At 61.4% G+C, this 18,198-nt stretch overlaps 3 protein-coding genes across 5 annotated transcripts; 2 read left to right on the top strand and 1 right to left on the bottom strand.

Moving 5' to 3' along the window:
• Positions 1 to 1,332: 1,332 nt before the first annotated feature.
• INAVA (innate immunity activator) lies at positions 1,333 to 8,514 on the top strand. Of its 2 annotated transcripts, XR_015808777.1 has the most exons (9): positions 1,333 to 1,377; positions 1,965 to 2,024; positions 2,733 to 2,857; positions 2,936 to 3,055; positions 3,687 to 3,891; positions 5,343 to 5,745; positions 6,539 to 6,789; positions 6,887 to 7,106; positions 8,167 to 8,514. XR_015808777.1 is itself a non-coding variant. In XM_088180589.1 (8 exons), exons 2-8 carry the CDS (start codon positions 1,979 to 1,981, stop codon positions 8,257 to 8,259), a joined length of 1,560 nt encoding a protein of 519 aa, XP_088036715.1. In that variant the 5' UTR covers positions 1,334 to 1,377; positions 1,965 to 1,978; the 3' UTR covers positions 8,260 to 8,514. The 2 variants fall into 2 exon arrangements, 1 of the variants encoding a protein (XP_088036715.1); XM_088180589.1 differs by having other exon boundaries at positions 1,334 to 1,377; positions 6,539 to 7,106.
• A 775-nt stretch (positions 8,515 to 9,289) lies between these two features.
• Positions 9,290 to 13,762, top strand: SHISA4 (shisa family member 4). Of its 2 annotated transcripts, XM_014891984.2 has the most exons (5): positions 9,290 to 9,558; positions 10,613 to 10,784; positions 11,887 to 12,020; positions 13,087 to 13,269; positions 13,346 to 13,762. In XM_014891984.2, exons 1-5 carry the CDS (start codon positions 9,486 to 9,488, stop codon positions 13,393 to 13,395), a joined length of 612 nt encoding a protein of 203 aa, XP_014747470.2. In that variant the 5' UTR covers positions 9,290 to 9,485; the 3' UTR covers positions 13,396 to 13,762. The 2 variants fall into 2 exon arrangements, with proteins under 2 accessions (XP_014747470.2, XP_088036397.1); XM_088180271.1 differs by having other exon boundaries at positions 9,422 to 9,558; positions 13,087 to 13,433.
• A 572-nt stretch (positions 13,763 to 14,334) lies between these two features.
• On the bottom strand, positions 14,335 to 17,705 carry LOC106862759 (uncharacterized). Its single transcript, XM_088180272.1, has 2 exons — positions 17,049 to 17,705; positions 14,335 to 14,982 (listed from the first exon to the last, which is right to left on the bottom strand). The coding sequence occupies exons 1-2, from the start codon at positions 17,518 to 17,520 to the stop codon at positions 14,465 to 14,467; spliced, it is 990 nt and encodes a 329-aa protein (XP_088036398.1). The 5' UTR covers positions 17,521 to 17,705; the 3' UTR covers positions 14,335 to 14,464.
• Positions 17,706 to 18,198: the final 493 nt, after the last annotated feature.

Genomic DNA, 18,198 nt, shown 5'->3' on the forward strand with positions numbered 1-18,198 from the left:
ATGAACCAGAAAACAAAGTCTTTTATCTGGTTTTCTTGATGGAAATGGGACAGAGACAGGGATGGGGTGGATTTGCCTTGGGCAGATGGTGCATGGTGGGGATGGAGGGTGGTCATGGTGGCCACTGGCTCATTTTGCCAGTGATGCCACCAGCCCAGCCGCAGTTGGTATCCATCCAAGGCCTTCAGCCATCCCTTGGTGGCACAGAGCCTTCCTCACTCCTTCAGTCTCCTTCTCCTTTCTCCTCTGTCTTCTCCTGGTGGCTTTTTCCATTTCCACAGTTAAACGTGTTTCATCCCTGCCCTTTCCACTTGTAGCTGGAGTTCACCGGGAGGGAGGAAGAGATGCTGGTTTGAATAGGTCTTACATCAACAGCCCTAGGCTGACAGTACCACGTTGGGCACTAAGGTGGGGAACAGGCCATTGTTCTGGGGAATCTGCACCTGTCCCCCAGACTGCTTCCTGCACTCCTTGCCTGCTCCCTGCTTGCTCCCTTCAGCCCCCTGTCCGCACCCTGCCTGTTCCCTGTCTTCTCACCCCATCCTGTCTAGCCCCATCCCATGGGGATGAGCCTCTTCCCCACTCTGCCAGGTGTAGCAATGCAAGATATGTCCAACTCACTCCAATCCAGCTCAGAGGGGTCACAATGGCTGCGGCATTATCTTCTCACGTCCTGGGAGAGCCTTGGCACCATCCTGGCACAATGGTGGCATCATCCTGGCTCTGTCCTGGCACCGTCCTGGCACTGTCCTAGCACAGTCCTGCCACTGTCCTGCTGTGCATGGCCAGGGCAAGGATGGGGACAGTGGTCCTTGTGCTTGGCCCATGGCTATATGGCACTAGGAATGGAGCCTCCAGCAAACACAAGTCTAGGCTGTGCTGGGCTGCGGTGCCACACCACCCCAAACTGCACCACCCCCGCTGTAATGTGCCCGGCTGTGACACGTCTATACCGTCCCATGCCATTCCATGCCATATCACACAGTTCCATCCCACACCACGCACTTTCACGCCGCGCCATGCCACATCGTTCCAGGCTGAACCACACCATACTATGCCATACCATGTCAACACAAAGCGTAACATGGTAAAACATCCCATACCATGCTACCATGCCATATCATGCCATGCCATGTCACAGTGAACCATGCCACAGTGTGCATTCCCATGTCACTCACTCCATACCATACAGCGCCATGCCGTGCCGTGCAGTGTCATTCCTTTCTATGCAGTGCCGTGCGAGGCAGCCGCTGGGGGCCGTCCAGCGGGGCGGAGCGGGAACTGGGGCAGGTGTTGCTCACCCTGCTCCTCCCTCCGCTCAAGCCCAGACCCGTTCGTACCTCGGCGCACCAGAGCCGGCAGCGTCGGCGGGCTCAGGTAAGGGATTCTCGCACCCCGCCAGAACCCCCGGGACCTCCGCCCTGCCTCTGGCAGCCAAGCGCGACGTGAAGCGGGTGGGGAAACTGAGGCACGGCCGGGTGACGGCGCTGGAAAAGCGGCGTGAACCCCCTGCCCCCGGCCCACTGCCCCCCTTTCACTCGCTCCCCAAGAATTTGGGAGTCTTGGGGTGCTGGGGACCCCCTTTTCCCAGGCCTGCGGTCGCTCCGACCCCAGGATCTGCCGCCCGCCCAGACGGAAAAGAAGGGAAAACTGGGAGAAGTGCCCAGCGAAACCAGCTGGGGCGGAAGCGAGGGGCCGCCCGGTCCCTCCCGCCCCACTGCACCCCGACCACCTTTGACCCCTTCAAGGGTGTCACCCTTCCCCCGCCTCGCGCTGTCCGCACCCTTTATTTATGGTAGGAACTACAAGAAGGCAAAGCTAACATAGCCTCGCCTGCCCTCCGCCCTCATCGCGGCACGCCCGGGGTAACTTGAGAGATTTTGGGGGTGCAGGGTGGTTGGCTCCCATGGGTGCAGACTGGCTGGGGGCGTGGGGACGAGCTGTGTCCCCGCTGTTGCCCGCAGGGTCCCGGCTCGGCATGGGCGAGGCAAGTGACATGGACAGCGGGATCATGCTACACTCGGGTGAGAAGGGGGTTTGGGGGTGAGGGAGGTTTTGGGGTGCCCCTGTCGCCCATGGGTGCGCTGATGGGCGTGCCCCTCCTTCCCAGGCAGAGAACAGAGCACTTCAGTGCGTCCGGACACGCTGGGGACACATGAACTGCCTGGAGAAAGCTTTGGGGAAATGAAGGGGTGGAGGAATGGAGGCTTCCCCTGCGTTTGGGGAGGCACCCCAAGTGTAGTGGGGGGTGCTCTGGACAGGATTTGACTCAGACGTGTTTGGCTTGGGATGGCTGAGTCAGACTGAAACCTTTCTCCTGTGTCCCCCCCCCGCACCCCCCAGTAGGGACGTCACACATGTCCCGAGGGTGTTGAAGCACCCATGGTGCTGCTGGAGGAATTTCATGCTTACCCTGGGGGATTGGAGGACCCATGGCTGCTGTTGGGGGAGGGGTTCCTGGATACCCTGGAGGTATTGGAACAACAACGGGTGCTGCTGGGTGGGGAAAACAGGTGTTCCAGGGGAGTCAGTACACCCACGGATGCTGCTGGGGGGAAGGGAGGCACAGCTGCTTTGGGGAGCCTGGAGTACCCCTGGGTGCTGCTGGGAGGGTCATGGCTGCTTTTTCCTCCCCTTGCGGTGGAGGGAAACTAAGGCAGGGAGGCTGTGGGGTGGCAGGGGGTGGTACCTGGGTGTTCCCATCCCTCCAGAGGTCCATGTGTCTGTTCCAGGCCCTGACAGCCCGGTGTCCCCACCAAAGGAGCGGGTGCAGGCGGGGCGGCGGCAGCAGCAGGTGCTGGAGGCCCGGCTCGATAGCTGCATCCAGGAGCTGCGGCGGCTGTGCCTGCGAGAGGCGGTGAGTGGAGCACGAGGACCCCCTGCTCACCCTCACATGATGCCATGGCTCTGCTCACTGTCCCTGTGCTGTCCTCAGGAGCTCACGGGGACCCTACCCTGTGAGTACCCCCTGAAAGCTGGCGAGAAGCCCCCCAAAGTCTATCGCAGGATCGGGGCTGCCTTCAAGCTGGATGAGATCATCGTTCTTCATGGGGTGGTGAGGCAGTCCCTGGGGTGCAAAGATGGTGGGAACCCATGCCATGCCATCCCATCCACTTCCCTCCCCTGTGGAAGCTGCCTGAGGGTCACCTGGAAATGTTGCTATCCTCATCCCATGGGTGGTAGTTGGGTGCCAGGTGCTGTAGGAGGGTCAGGGGGGTGCTTTCAAGCATGATGGATGGATGGTGTTGGGGTGCTGAGATGTGCCAGTGAAGGGAGGTCTTTGGGTTCTGAATGCCATGTTTGGTGTTGGGGTGCCCAGGAGATGGGACAAGGTAGGGTTCCAGGCATTACGGGTATTGTTGGGGTGTTGAGTTAAAGAGGTTATCATGGGGTCCTACACATAATGTATGGTGTTGGGGTGCCAGTATGATGAGTGTGGGGAATCCCAGGTATATCGGGTTGCCAGAATTATGGGAGGAGGTGGGTTTCAAATGTTATGGGTAGTGGTGGGGTCCTGAACATGATGGGTGGGTGTTGAATTCTAAGAGTGGTGCTGGGTGTTGGGGTCCCAGATGAGATGCTGGGAGGGATTGGGTTCCCAAATGCTGTGGGTGATGTTGGGTTGTTAAGCACGATGAGGGGCTTGAGGGTGTCAGCGTTTTTCTGAGCGTGTTCCCTGCCCCCAGGACCCTCTGGAACGGGAGCGAGCATTGCAGCTGCGGATTGCCGAGGCCTCCCGCCGGCTCTGCCACGAGGAGAACATTGGCCGGCAGGTGCGGAAGAGACGGCAGACGGCGGCGCTCCGCGAGGAGCAGAAGCTGCGGGACCTGGAGCAGGTCCTGAGCCAGCGGCGGCTCCTGGCAGGGCAGCGGGACACCAGTACTGCCGAGGGTGAGCTCCCCAAGCTCCTCAGATGGTGGGGGGACGCTGGAGAGCAGGGAGGCAGAATGGGGCGTTGCTTGGTTTGGTGTCCGTGGGGAATGCACCTGAATTCCACATTCCCTGTGAATGCACCCCACTGGTCGTAGCCCAGTCCTTCATCTGAAGTGCATGCACCCCTCTGGATGCACCCCAGTATGCCATCCACAATGCCTGCACCCCAGTTCCCATCCCTGGTGAATGCACCTCCCTGGATGCACCCCAATTTTGCATTCCTGGTGAATACATCCCCTGGATGCACCTCAGCTTTCCATCCCCTGTGAATACAACCCAGTTCTACACCCCCAATGGATGCACCCCCCCCCCAAAATGCCCTCCAACATACCATCCCTAGTGTATGCACCCCAATTCCCTGAATATTCCTGAATATACCCCTTGGATGCCCCCTGGAAGGCCTGGTACATGCACCTCGATATGCTTTCACTGTCAATTCACCCTTTTGAAGGTAGCCCAGTATTTCATCTTTGATGGTTATATCCTTGTGAGTGCACCCCAAAACTTTGTCCCCAGTGCATGTTCCCCAACACACCACCTCTTGTGTATGTATCCCCTTGAACACACCCCAAAACTTCATCCATGGTGCATGAACCCCGATAAACCATCCCCAGTGGTACCCCACTGAATCCACTCCAGTACTTCACCTCCATTGATTGCACCCCCTTGAATGTACCCCAATACTTCACCCTTGCCACTTGCACCCCATTAACTATCTCCAATCACCCATCCTTAGCACCCGCAAACAAAGGGGGGCAGGACATGGCCCAGCTGCCATGTCCCCATCCCAGGGGGGGTCCAAATTCTCTTCTTTCCTCCGTCCCTGTCCTCTCCAAGGACCAGGACCATGGTGAGGGCGTCTCTTTCCCTGTTGGTGCCCCCAGCCTGCCCATCCTGGGCAGGCTGGGAGCTGCACGCGGCTCGGTAGAGCCGGCCTGGCCGGTACCGCTGCCGTCCCGGAGCGTGTTGGGACAGGTGGCGTGGGAGAGGGGAGCGGAAGCCCGAGGGGACGCGCTGGGTGGTGGCGGGGCTGTGGGAGCGCTTTGGCACCTGGAGGCGGCCCTGGCTCTGTTCTCGCAGGGCCCTGCCCCACAGAGCTCAGTGCCTCTGATGAGAGCTCCGTGTCTGACACCAGCCTGTTGGACGAGGGTGAGGGGGCTGTGGGGACTAGGGGGGACCCCTGGTATGTTCCCTCCATTCCAGCCCTTCCTGTGTCCCCTCTATCCCTACTCTCCCTGTGTCCCCTCCATCCCATTCCACTTCCATGTGTCCCCTCCATGCCATTTCCCTGTGTGTCCCTTCCTTTCCAAGCCCCCAGATCTCCCTTCCTTGCCAGCCGTCAATCTGTCCCCTCCATCCCAACTCACTCTTCCTGTCCCCTCCATCCCAACCCTCCATCTCTCTTGCAGAGAACACACGACCACCAGGACGTGCCACCCCACGGAGGTCCCCATCTCCCAAGGACTCCACCAAGGAGGAGGAGAAGGAGTCAGGACTTCTGAAATCCCCCGCCAATCCCTGGCAGGAGACCAGCCTGGACAGACCCCATGAGAGGGCCAAAAATCCCAGCATTGACCCTGAGGATGGGGAAACCCAGAGCTCCCAATGCTGTCTTGGATCCCTAATGGCTGCCCCTGCCAGCTCCTTGGCCCCCAGCAGCCCTGAATCGGCAGGCTCCCCAGTGTCCAGGACAGGGGACCTCCCGTACCGGTTCATCCCCATCCGGACCCTGGTGCTGTGCCGTCAAGCGAGTTCCAGTGCTCCCAGCACCCCAGAGCCATCGGGACAGCAGGGACAGACCCAGCCTCTGAGGTACGTCCTGAGCATGGGGAGGATAGACAAAGGCTTCCACAAGGGAGTATGGAGGTAATCCCATGTGGAGGATGGAGCTCAATCCACAGGAAGGAGGATGGGAATAACTTTGTGAAGATGATGGAGCTGAGTTCATGGGGAGGATGTTGGAAATAATCCCATAGTAAAGATGGAGATAGTTCCATTGGCAGTAAGATGGAGCTAACCCTGTGGGAAGGAGGATGGGAGTAATCCTGTGGGAGAGGATGAAGAGAACCTCATGGAGATGATGGAGCTAAACCCATGAGCAGGAGGATGGAGATAATCCCATGGAGAAGATAATGGAGAGAACACTAAGGGAAGTGTGGATTTAACTCTATGGGGAGTATGGAGAAAATCTTATGGGGAGGACAGACATAGTCCCATTGGGAGGGGATGGAACTAACCCCATGGAGATGGTGGAGTTCAGTCATTGGGAGGATGGAGACAATATTATGGGGAGGATGGAGATAATCCCAGAGACAGGATGAAGATAATCCTATGGGGATATGGGAGAAAACCCTGTTGGGAGGATGGACAGAAATCCATTGGGAGGAGGTTGGAAATAATCTCATGGAGAGGATGGAAGTAACGCTATGGAGATGATGGAGGTCAGCCCTTCTTCCAGGGAAGCTGGAGCTAATCCCATGGGAAGAGGCTAGTCTCCCCACGAGGCGGCTACACCCCACACCCATGGGTGCACCTTTCCCAGTGGTTGCCCTGGCTTTGGGATGAGGGGAAGGGTCCTCCTTCAGCCCCAATGTCTTGCCTGCAGGGCGGACCCATGCTGGCAGCCAGCTGAGCCACGGGGCCGCAGCACCGCACCCCGCCGGCGCCCCACCTACTACACAGTCACTGTGCCCACCTCCTGCATCCCGACCCGCAGCCCTGCATGCCGCTCCGGCTCCGATGACAGCATCTCCGACCTCTCCAGCATCTCCCACGCCACCTCCCCAGGCAGCAGCAGCCCTGACATGTCCTTTACAGTTCCGCTGTCTCTTGCTGAGCCTGGGTACTACCCCCGAGGTGCCTTCCAGCTCCTGCCGCCTGCTGGCCCGCTGACTTTCCTGTACGAGCAGGATCTGGCCCCACTGCGATACCAACGCCTGGTGCCCTCCCGCAGCCGCATTGTGCGCACACCCTCGCTCAAAGACTACGCACCCACTGGGGCCCGGGGGCTCTCCAAGGCCACCGTCACAGAGGAGCTCAAGTCATGGCACCAACGTGCCCGGCTGAGGGGTGCCCGGCCCCACTCCCTCGACCGGCAAGGGGCTTTCCAGAGAACCCATGGTGGGACCACCAGGGATGTGCCCATTGCTCATGGAGTCCTATCACTGGTTCAGGTAGGACACGGGGTCTCGCTGGGAGTGGTCATGTGGGAGAAGGGGGACCCCCTGGGTGCCATCCTGCAGGTGACATGAGTTATTACTCTGAGGTAGTGTAAGGACTCGTGGTTCTGGTGGAGTCCCATGAGGATTTCTAGAGCAGGACCTGAGGGGGTCCATGGGGTCTTATGAGGGTTGTTGGGGCAGGACTGGGATCCCAGAAAGGACCCTGGGGCATGACCAGGAGGGTCCTGAGGAGAGGATCAAGGTCCTTTTAAGATCCTTTGGGGTAGGATCTGGACCCTCTGAGCAGGTCCAAGGTCCCATAAGTTGAGTCTGGAGGGTCTCTGATGGTCCCTGGGGCAAGACCAGGATCCTGAGTGGGTCCCTGTGGGAAGATGAGGATCCTGAGGGAATCACAGGGGAAGAATTTGGGTCCCAGAGGAGTCCCTGGGGCAGGACTGGGTTATTGAGGAGGTTCAACGGCCAGGACCAGGGTCTTCCGTTCTTGGGAACAGAAGTAAGATCTTTAAAGTCCTTCAGGGCAGGATGAGGACCTGCTGAGGGTCCCATGGGCAGGTTTAGAGTCCCACGTGGGTCCCAGGGGCAGAACCAGAAGCCTCTGGAGCAGGACTGGGGTTCCATGTAGGCCTCTACTTTCTCTTGAAAGTAGGCAAGACCAAGGGCAAGACCAGGCCCCTCGGGGGTTCCTGTGACAGAACTAGGGTCCCACGGGAAAGACCAGAACTTTAAGGGGGTTACTGAGGCAAGACTCAGGTCCCACAAGAGTCCCATGGGAAAGACCACGACTTCAGGGATCCATGTGGGTCCCTGGGGCAGCACTGGGGTAGCCTTGAGTGGGGAAGGATCCCTGCAGACACTTCAGTGGCCAGCTTTCCCTCTCCACCTGGGCATCTCTCTGCGACAAATGCACCCATGGCTCAGCTGGGACACATGCTGGGCAAGTGGGGACCTGTGGCCATGCCCCCACAACTCCCCCAGCCCAAACCCAGGTGCTGAGATGTGCCCCCCCAAACAAGGTGGGGTGCTAACACCCACAGCATCTTTGTCCCCGCAGGGTCCCCCGGTGCAGGTGCTGCAACGCTCAGCAGCTGGCGTGCCTGTGCAGGTCTATATGCCTGAGAACGGCGAGGTTGTCACACAAGTGTGAGTGCCCACACCTCCAGCCCCGGGGCGGGGGCACATCCTGGCTGGCCCAGGGGCGGCGGGGACGTCTCATGCCTGTCCATCTCGGCGTGGGGGCACGGGAGGGACCCACAGCGGGGTGGCAGGGGCTGGCCCCCACCCTGGATTCCCTCACTGGCAATGCTGACAGGGAAACTGTGACCCCAGTACTTATGGTGACCTTGTCACCACGACCCTGAATTTGAGGTTCTGGTCTCTAATAAAGGTGGTTTTTGGGATATGTCACTCTCAGGATGTGTCACCTCCATGTCCCCTATGAGGTCCCCCATCCCTGGGTCCGGCTGGTATTATCAGGATGGGACTTCGCAGAATTGGGGTCTGGCTGTGCTTGGGGCAGTAATGGGGTGATCCTAGTGCCAAGAGGGTGCCCCAGATCCAGCTGTGCACCCCTGGCACCCAGTGACCCAGGCTGGGAAAGGGGCAAGGATTAGAAGGGAAGAATGGAATGGAGGTGCGGAGTGCAGGGTTGAGGTGCAGGAGGGTGCAAGGTGCAGGGGAGGGGTGCAAGGATGGGTGAAGGGATGGGGTGCAGGGGGAGGGAAATAAGGTGTTCAGGGAAAGGATGGGGTTGGAGAAAGGGTGCTGTGAACCAAAGTGATGGAGTCCAGGGAAGGGATGGGGTGCAGGGCAGGCAAACAAGGAGTACAGGGGTGGGTGAGGTGGGAGAAGAGGTGCTGGGAGGGGAAATTATGGGGAGCAGGGGGTAAGGAAGGGATTAGATGTAGGGGATGAGGTGTGGGGGAGGTGCAGGGAGTGGTGCAAGGACGAGCGAAAGGATGGGGTGCAGGAAGAGGGGAAATAAGGGTTGCGGGGGGGTGGGTACAGTGGTAGAGGGGGGCAGTGCCAGAGAAGCCACTCCGGTCGCCGCATCCCTGCCCGACCCAGCCAGTACCCGGGGCCGGCGGCGCTGCTCCTCCCGGTGGGGGCGGGCGGGGACCGGTGGCTGCGGCGGGAGGCGGCGCTGGGGGGACGGGAGGGGGGGGGAAACCGGGCAGCAACCGAGCGCCGCCGGTCTGCGGCGTCACTGCGGGCCTGCGCCGGCCCCGCACCGGCGCCGGGAGACACCGGCAGAACGAGCGGCCCCGCGACACCGGCACCGGACGGCACCAGGAGCGGCCACGGGAGCGGCCCCGGTCCCGGTGCCGCCTGTCCCGGGCAGCGCTGAGCGGGGACACCGGGCCCGGTCCCGGGATGGGGCCCGGCGGCCCCGGGAGCGGCTGGCCCCTGGCTGGGACCCTGCTGGTGGCCGTGGCCGCCTCGATGGGTAAGAGACATAACGGGGACCAGGGAGGGCCGTGGGATCCAGTGCCACCCTGCGACTGGACACGGTGCCACCAGTGCCACACGGGCATCCCGCTGGGTGGGACTTGGTACCACCAGCCGTACTGAGTCGTGTGCTACACATGGCCCCTTCGACCGGGGGTTTCTTGCAGCAGTGTCCCCCTGGGCATTGTGTCCATCCCCCCAAACCTCTCTCCCATTTGCCGCTTTCGGGGTGTTCCCGGTAGCCGCTGACCCCCGGGAACAGCAGGCACGGAGCTGGTGGCTAACCGAGCCGGGATGCCCAGCCCCGGGGAATCTGGGGGCTTCCCATGCACGATCCCCCTGTCTCAGTTTCCCCACTTGTCCCTGAGCTGCCGTGGTCTCATTTTGGGGTGTTGGAGACTCCCGCAAAACCCATTTCCGTGGCTCCCCTCCCGCTGCCCAGGAGCCTCCGGCCGCCCCCGGGCCTCGGCCCGCGGCTATTTCTGGGAAGACAGCTGGCTCCGGACAGAAATAGCGCGGGAAGTGTCACTGGAACACTCGGAAGGAGGGGAAGCTGGGGGGGATCTGGAGGGGTCGGAGAGCTGGGCGGGATGGAGGGGGTCTGGAAGGGTGTAGGGCTGGATGGAACAGGATATGGGGGTACATAGGGGCAGGGTTTGGAAGTGAGAGGGATTGAGCAGGATATGGGGGTACACAGGGGCAGGATGGAGCAGGGTTTTAAGGGATATGGGGCAGGATGGAGCAGAGCAGGGGTTTGGTGATACATAGGGGCACAGCCTGTCAGTCCATGGGGCAGGATGGAGCAGCGTATGGGGGATGTGGGGCTGGGTATGAAGGACAGGGGAATAGGAAGGAGCAGGGTATTTGGGGATGTATAGGGGCACACTTTGGGGGTCCATGGGGCAGGATGGACCGGCGTTCAAGGGAATAGAACATAGTGGGGTATAGGCTGTGCTCGTGTGGGGAATGAAGGGCATGGGGTGCAGCTGATGTCCCTGAGGGTGGTGATGGCCAGGTGCTCCAACGCCCTGGTGATGGGCGGCTGTCCACAGTGGCCGGGGGTGAAGACTGCCTGTGGTACGTGGACAGAAACGGGTCATGGCACCCTGGCTTCGACTGCGAGTTCTTCACCTTCTGCTGCGGCACGTGCCACCAGCGGTACTGCTGCCGAGACCCTCTGCGCCTGCTCACCGAGCGCCAGCAGCGCCACTGCCTTGCCTTCAGGTGCCACAGCCAGGGCTGATGGGGCTGGAGACTCTCCTGGGCGGCCTGGGTGCTGGGCACTAGTACTGGGTGCTGATCATTGTGTGCTATGCACTAGGCGGTGGTGCACTGGTGCTGGGCACTGGTATTAGGTTCTGGGCAGTGGTAGCTGGGCCCTTGTAGTGGGTATTGGGCATTGGGTACTGGATGCTGAATGCTCTGCACTGGTATTCGGTGCTGGGCACTGGTACTGAATGCTGGCCAGTGGTACTGGGGGTTGGATATTGGTACTGAGCAGTGGCACTGGGTGCTGGATGCTGTGCACTGGTACTTGGCGGGGGCACTGGGTGTTGAATGCAGGTGCTGTGCACTGGTTGTGGGGAGTGGTACTGGGCAGTGCTACTGGGTTGCCAGGCTGTTGGTTCTGGGTGCTGGGCACTAACACTGGGTGCTGGGCTCTGAGTGTTGGGCAGTGGTGCTGGGTGTTGAATACTGGTACTATTGGGCTCTGGGCACTGGTCCTGGGTATTGGTGCTTTGCAGTGGGTGCTGGGCACTGCTACTGAGTGCTGTGCACTGGGTACTGGTACTGGGTACTGGGCTCTGGGCATTGGTACTGGGTGCTAGTATTGGGTTTTGGGTGCTGGACACTGGTACTGGGCACTGGATGCTGTGCACTGATACTGGGCACTGCACATTGTGGGGTGGATGCTGTGGATTGGTCACTGGTACTGGGTGTTGTCACTGGGTGCTGGATGCTAGTACTGAAAACTTGTGCTGGGTGCTGGGCAGTGCTGGGCACTGGTTACTGCTACTGATTGCTGTTGACTGGCCAGTGGGCACTGGTACAGGGCATTGGCACCGGGTACTGGGCACTGCTATGGTGTGGGCAATGCTACTGGGTGCTGGGCAGTGTTTACTGGTACTGGGTGCTGATAGTGCTGGGCAGTGTCACTGGGAATTGGTTCTGGGCACTGGGCAGTGTCACTGGGTGCTGGGCAGTGGTACTGGACGTTGTCACTGGGTGCTGGGCATGGGGCAGTGGGCAGTATCAGTGGGTGCTGGCAGGGGGTGTGTGCCCCGGTGCCCTCCAGGCCCTTCTTCCACACCTGGGGGTCCCACAGCCCTAAGACCATCGCGGGCATCGCCTCAGCCGTGGTGCTTTTCATCGCCATCGTCACCACCATCGTCTGCTGCTTCATGTGCTCCTGCTGCTACTTGTACCAGCGCCGGCAGCACTCCCGCACCCCCCTGCAAGGTGCGGGGTTGGGGGGCGGGGATGGGAGGAAGAGGAGGGGGTGCAGAAAGGTCCTGTAGCAAAAGAGGGTGGAGCGGGGTTGAGGGGGCCTAGAGGAATTCAGGGGGAATGGGGGTCTGGTGGGAGTGTGTAGGGATGGGGGATGCAGGGATAGGGGTGAGCAGGAGGAGGGAGTCAAGAGGATCCTGCAGGTAAGGAGGTGCAAGGTTAAGATGACACTGGGGGAGTGGGAGGGTGCATGAACAGGGGATGCATGGATGGGGGATGCACGGGTGGGGGTGCAAGAGGAGGCTTGGTACATGACAGTGCTGTAGGTGCAGGGTGGGGGATTGGGGGAGCCTGGATGGAGGCCTCCTGAATGGAGGAATTGGTGTGTGTGTGGGTGGGCTATAGGGGATGGGACGTGCAGGAGGGTCCTGTAGGTAGAGAGTGGAGGGGTTTGGGAAGAGACTTGGAGGGGGGGGCCTGGAGGAATGCAGGGGGGGATTGGCGTGTGGGGGTTGGGCAGCAGGGATGGGGGGCTGCAGGAGGATTCCTGAGGCAGAGAATGGTGGGATTTTGAGGGGGCCTCAAGGAATGTCGGGAGGTCTGGAGGTGGAAAGGGGGAAGCTGCAGGGATGGGAGTTTGCAGGATCATGCAGGTACAGGGTGAAGGGGTCTGGGGTGGGCTGGAGACGTGCAGGGGTGTTGAGGTGCAATGGGAAGCTGAAGGGATGAGAGGGAGCACAAGAGTCCTGTAGGAGTGGGTGGGGGGTAGTGGGGGAGGCAAGGAGATGGGGGGGCTGTTGGAATGCAGGGGGGAATCAGGAGGGTGGGGGGTTGGACTGCAGGGATGGAGGTGTAGGAGGAGGGGTAGGGTGCAGGGATGGGGCAGCAGGAGAGGTCCTGAGGTACAGGGTGGAGGGGTTGTGGGTGAGGTGGTGGGACCTGAAGGGATGCAGAAGGAAAATTGGGCACTGGGCTGTGGATAATACCCCGGCGCCCACCCTGAGGGCCACTGCCACCCTTAGGCAGTGTCCCTGTCTCTCTTGCGGGGTGCTGCAGATCTCCCCAATCTCTCCTGCAGGCCCGGAAATCCCCCTGTCCAGCTATCCCCCTGCAGCTCCTCCAGCTCCCGTCCCCGTGGACCCCAAAGCCGGCCCTACGCCTCCCCAGCCTGGCTTCACCCCCATGGCCATGTACCCCCCGCCCGGCCCCGCCGCCCAGTACCCCATGTACCCCTCCGGCCCCCCTGTCTACTACCCCACAGGTGAGCACCAAGGGGGAACGGGGACCCTCCCTATTTCCCGGGGGGCCTGGTGACACTCCATCTGCTCTCCCCGCAGCACCACCACCACCCTACGTCCCGGCACAGCCCAGCTACCCTGGAGCATAAGCCCCCGCGGGGACCCCTGCACCCGCCGCCGGCCAGCGGGACCAGGCTGGGGACCCCAGGAAACCCCCCTGGCGCTGGGGGGCTGCCCCAGCCGGCGCTGGATCCGGCTCTTCCCAGCCACCCTGGGGTGATCCGGTGCCAGCAGAACAGGGCAGCCCTTGTGCTGCACACTGGGCCCTTTGTGGGTGCCTTCTCCCCTAGCTCTGGGTGCCAGTGGCCCCGAGCACTCGCGGGGGGGTCCCCGGAGGAGGGAGGGGGGGGGGTCCCCCGAGGGCTGTGCACCTCTGTCTCCCTGCACACCCACCCCGGATTCACCCCGGCTCTTCTTTCCCCCGGGGTTGGCATTAAACCACGTCTTGTGCCCATAGCCTGGTGTTGTATCGGTGACTCTAATGGGCAAAGAAGGGAAGGGCAATGCCCTCAACCCCTTCTCGCGAACTGTAAAATGGGGGGAACATAAATTCCTTTCCCTTCTGCTCTCGAGACTTCTCCATCTCAAAATTGTGTTGGGATAGGTAATTCCCACCAAATCAGCCGCTTGGATGAGCCAGCCTGGAGTGCTGCCGCCCACCTAGCCCCTCTCACTCAAAACGGGGATGTGAAACCACCCCTGGAATCTTTCGGGTGAGAAAACAGCAAATTCAGCGCCGGGATTGGGACTGTGGGTGCATGAACAATTCCTCTATCCACGTCCCCTCCCCTGGACAGGAATAAGCTGGGAAGGGTGGGTGGGTGGTGTGTCACCCTGATGGTTGTTCCTGGTGGGATTCATTCCCCTCAGAATCGCTAGCTAAATTTGGGACCAGAGTCCATCAGTCCAGGAGAGTAGAGCCAAAGAGCTTCCTGAAAGGACAAAGCCCTGTCCCATCTCCCAGGCCCTTGCATTCCATCATCCCCAAAAACCCTGTGAGGCGCCCGGGGTGGGGGGAGCCGTGGGGGTGCAGCTCTGAGTTTTATTGAAGTGGGATGGAGAGGAAAAGAAATAATAATTAAAAAAAAATAAAAAAAGCGAGGTGGGTTCTGGGGGGAGGGGTAAGGGTGTGTGTACACAGCCAGCTGCGTGGGAGGCTCAGGATTTGGGGACCCCCCGCTCCCGGAGGTAGAGGTCACGGATTTCGGCCAGGCTGCGACTGAGCACGCCCAGTGCCTGAGCGATGCCGCGCAACACAGCCGTGGTTTCCCGACGGCTCTCGGCGTATTCCCGGCGGAACGCCCGCATTTCCTGCACCAGCCGCTCATTGGACTGCACGAGGCTGAGCTGGGGGCACTCGGGGGTCCCGTCCAGCCCCGCCGGCCCGGGGGGCCCCGCTTCTCCCGAGCCGCAGTGACTGAGCTGCTCAGCCTCCTGCTCCAACAGCAGACTCGGAAAGTCGGAGCCCAGCGGCTCCTGCTGCCCGCCTAGATCGCCGAGGGAGAGTTCAGAGGGTGTGGGGCGCGGGGGGCTCCGGCTCCAACCCTCGCACAGCTCGCTGGGCGGGCAGATGCCGGTGCGGGGCAGCCGGCCGGGAATGCCGTCAGCAGCGGCACCGTGGAAGGGCTCAGTCTTCACCTCCACAGGCTCCTCCTTCACCGGCTCCTCCTTGACACCTGTGGGAGGGACGGGGGGCACAGGGCAGCTGCAGGGCTCTCCCGTGTCCCTACTGCCCCATGGACCAAGTGACAGACGCTCTTATCTCCATTCCTGTGCTCCCACATCCCCTCTCCTGCACCCAGTCGAGGTTCCATCTATATAATCATCTCCATAGTCCCATATCCTTCATGATGGCTGAACCCCACGCCGTGTCCCTTGTCCCTCTCCTGCTCCCAGTACTCCCATACTCCTGCCCTAAATATGGTGTCCCCATGTGCCTGCATAGTCCTGGTACCCCTACATCCCTGTCCTAGTCCAAACATATCCCTATATTGAATATGGTGCCTCTACGTCCCTGTTTGGTCCTAGTACCACCATGTCCCAGTTCTCACCCCACTAACCCCCATGGCCCTGTTCTGGTCCCAGTACCGGCACGTTCCTTGTCTCCTTGGTCCTGCCCCATGTCACTGTCTTAATCCCATCTCATTTTTGCCCTGTTCCCAGCCCTTTCTTATCCCTGTCCAGGTCCCAGTTCCCCCTGCCTTCTGCCCCTGTCCTAATCCCAGTCACCCATATCCTTGTCCTGATCCTGGTACCCTTCTGTCCTGGTCCAGGTGCCCCTGTCTCCTATGTCCCTGTCCTGGTCCTCCCACATCCGTGTCACCTGTGTCCCTGTCTCAATACTCCATGTTCGTATCCCTTTGCCCTGACTCTACATTCCCTCTGTCTGCCTGCCCCACTGTTCCTGCCCCAGTCCCACCATGCACCTGTAGTGGTCCCATTGTCCTGGCCCCAGTTTTTCCCACATCTTGGTCCCAGTCCCCTCACATCCCTGCTCTGTTTCCCTGGATCTGCATCCCAGTCTCTCCATGTATCTCTCCCAGGCCTAGTGATGCCTTAGGATGCCCCCATATCCCTCATGTCCCTGTCCCAATCCCAATCCCAATCCCAATCCCAATCCCAATCCTCCATGTCCCTGCCATTGTCCCCTGTATCCATGTCCTGGTCCCCCATGGCATGGTCCCAGTGTCCCTGTCCTGGCCTTAATCTCATGTGTCCCTCTCCTGGTCCCTCTACACACCTGTCCTGTTCCCAGTTTCTTGCTCCTTGTCCCCTGCTCTTGGTCCTGGTCTCCTGTGTCCCTGTCCCAGAACTATGTTTCTGTCCTGGTCCTCTGTGTCCTGGTTAATCCATGTCCCTGTACCTCTGTGTCCCTGTCCCACTTCCCCATGTCCCTATCCTAATGCCCTGTGTCCTGGTTCTCCAGGTGCTGATCCAGGTCCCCTGAGTCTCCATCCCCATCTCTCCATGCACCTGCCCTTGTGTCCTGGTCTGGCTGTGTCCCTTTCCTGATCCCCCACACTGTGGTCCTGGTCTCCTGTGTCCCTGCATGCATCTGCCCTGGTCCCAGCGACCTGTTTCAGTCTCATTTCTCTTACATGCCAGGCCCAGTCCCACATGTCTGTGTCCTGGACCCCTGTATCCTGGTCACAGTATCTCCATGTAACTGTCATGGTCTCCTGTGTCCTGATCCCCTCACTTCCTGGTCCTGGTTCCCTGTGTCCCTGTTCCTCCCATCCTCTCCCAGTCCCAGTGGCCTTGTGTCTGTGTCCTGGTTTCCCATGTCCATGTCCATGTCCATGTCCTGGTCCTTGTCTCTCTCGACCCTTTTCCTCCATGCATCTGTCCTGATCCCAGTGTCCCTATGTACCTGTCGCTTGCCCCCACTTCCTAAACCCATTTTTCCATGTCCCATTCTACCTCATCCGTGGCCCCTTTTTCATCCCCCATGTCTATCCCGGCCCCCAGCAAGTCTCTGCCCCGGTTTTCCATGTCTGTGTCCTGGTTCTTCATGTCCCTGTCCCACCATACACCTGTCCCAGTGCCTGTGTCTGTGGGCCGGTCCCCCCGCCTCCCGGTCCCAGCATCCCCGTGACCCTGCCCCGTTCTTCCCTGTCCTAGTCCCGGTCCCGGTCCCTTATGTCCGTGTCCTGGTCCTCCATGTCCGTCTCTCCACTCTTCTGTCTCGGCCCCAGCATACCCGTGTCCCTGCCCCGTCCCCCGGCTCTCCCCGCTCACTCACCGTGCTGTGCCGACCCCTGGGCGCTGCGCATCGGAGGCTCGGTTCCGGCGGCGCCGCGAGGACCCCAGACGGGGGCGGGCCCCGGGCCGGGCTCGGCCGTGCCGTTCCCGTTGCTCCCGTTATTGCCGGTGCTGCCGGTGTTCCCGTTCCTGGCGGAGGCCCTGCCGGCCGGGCCCTGCCGCTCCAGCCGGTGCCGGCTGATCTTGTCCCCGGCGCGGCGGCGTAGCCCTCGCCAGCGGTTCTTCACCTCGCCGATGTCGCGCTGGTGGCGGCCGGCGGCGTTCACCTTGTGCGTGATCCGCCACCAGATCTTCTGCTTCTCGTATGCGTTCACGGTACCGGCGGCGGCGCCGAAGAGCAGCGGCTCGTACCGGAGCACTTCGCTCATCAGCACCTCCAGCTCCTGCAACGTGAAGTTTGGCTTCCGCTTCAGCAGTCCCCGCCGCGCCCCGCCGCCGCCCGCCGCCGCCATGCTCCCCGCCGCCGCCGCCTCATGCCGCCGCCCAGCCGTCCATCGCCGCCGCCGTGTGCCCCGCGCCGGTTCCCCGGTACCGAGCGGGGGAAGCAGAGCCGAACACACCCGATAGCTCCCGTCGGGCGCTGCCCCTACCGGGGCCGGGGCAGACCGGACGGGCCGGGGCTGCTCCCCGCCCCTACCGGCGCCGCTCCGCCCCCGGTGCGTTAACGGCGGCCCCGGTGGGTTAACGGCGCCCCCTGCCGGCCCCACCGCGCACAGCAGCGCCCCCGGTGGGTTACCGGCAGCCCCTGCCGGGCTCTGCCCGTTCCCCTCGGGAGCTGCACCGCCCCGCTCCGCCCCTGTCCCCTGGGTTTAGGTGACGCCGCCGGTGTTCGGGTGACGCCCCTGATGCTCTGACCCCGGGGCCGGCCGAATGCTCGGTGTGGGATGTCCCAATACCCCAGCCCCAGGCTGGGGTCCTGCGTTAGCAAGGGCCGCCCCAAGGGGCAGGAGTGCGGGGACAACGGGCGTGAGGACCCTCCGGTACCGATACCGCTCCTCCCGCTGGGGCCACGGCGCTGCGCGGCTGCCAAAGCGGCGTTTCACTGGTACTGGGAGCTGCCTCTCAGCCAGGCACGTGGGTATTTCAGGACAGGGGGAGCATCCCAGAGGACACCCGGGTGCTGGTGCACC

This window comes from Sturnus vulgaris, chromosome 29 (assembly GCF_052056855.1).
Source record: "Sturnus vulgaris isolate bStuVul1 chromosome 29, bStuVul1.hap1, whole genome shotgun sequence".
In the NCBI taxonomy this organism is placed as follows: Eukaryota; Metazoa; Chordata; class Aves; order Passeriformes; family Sturnidae; genus Sturnus; species Sturnus vulgaris.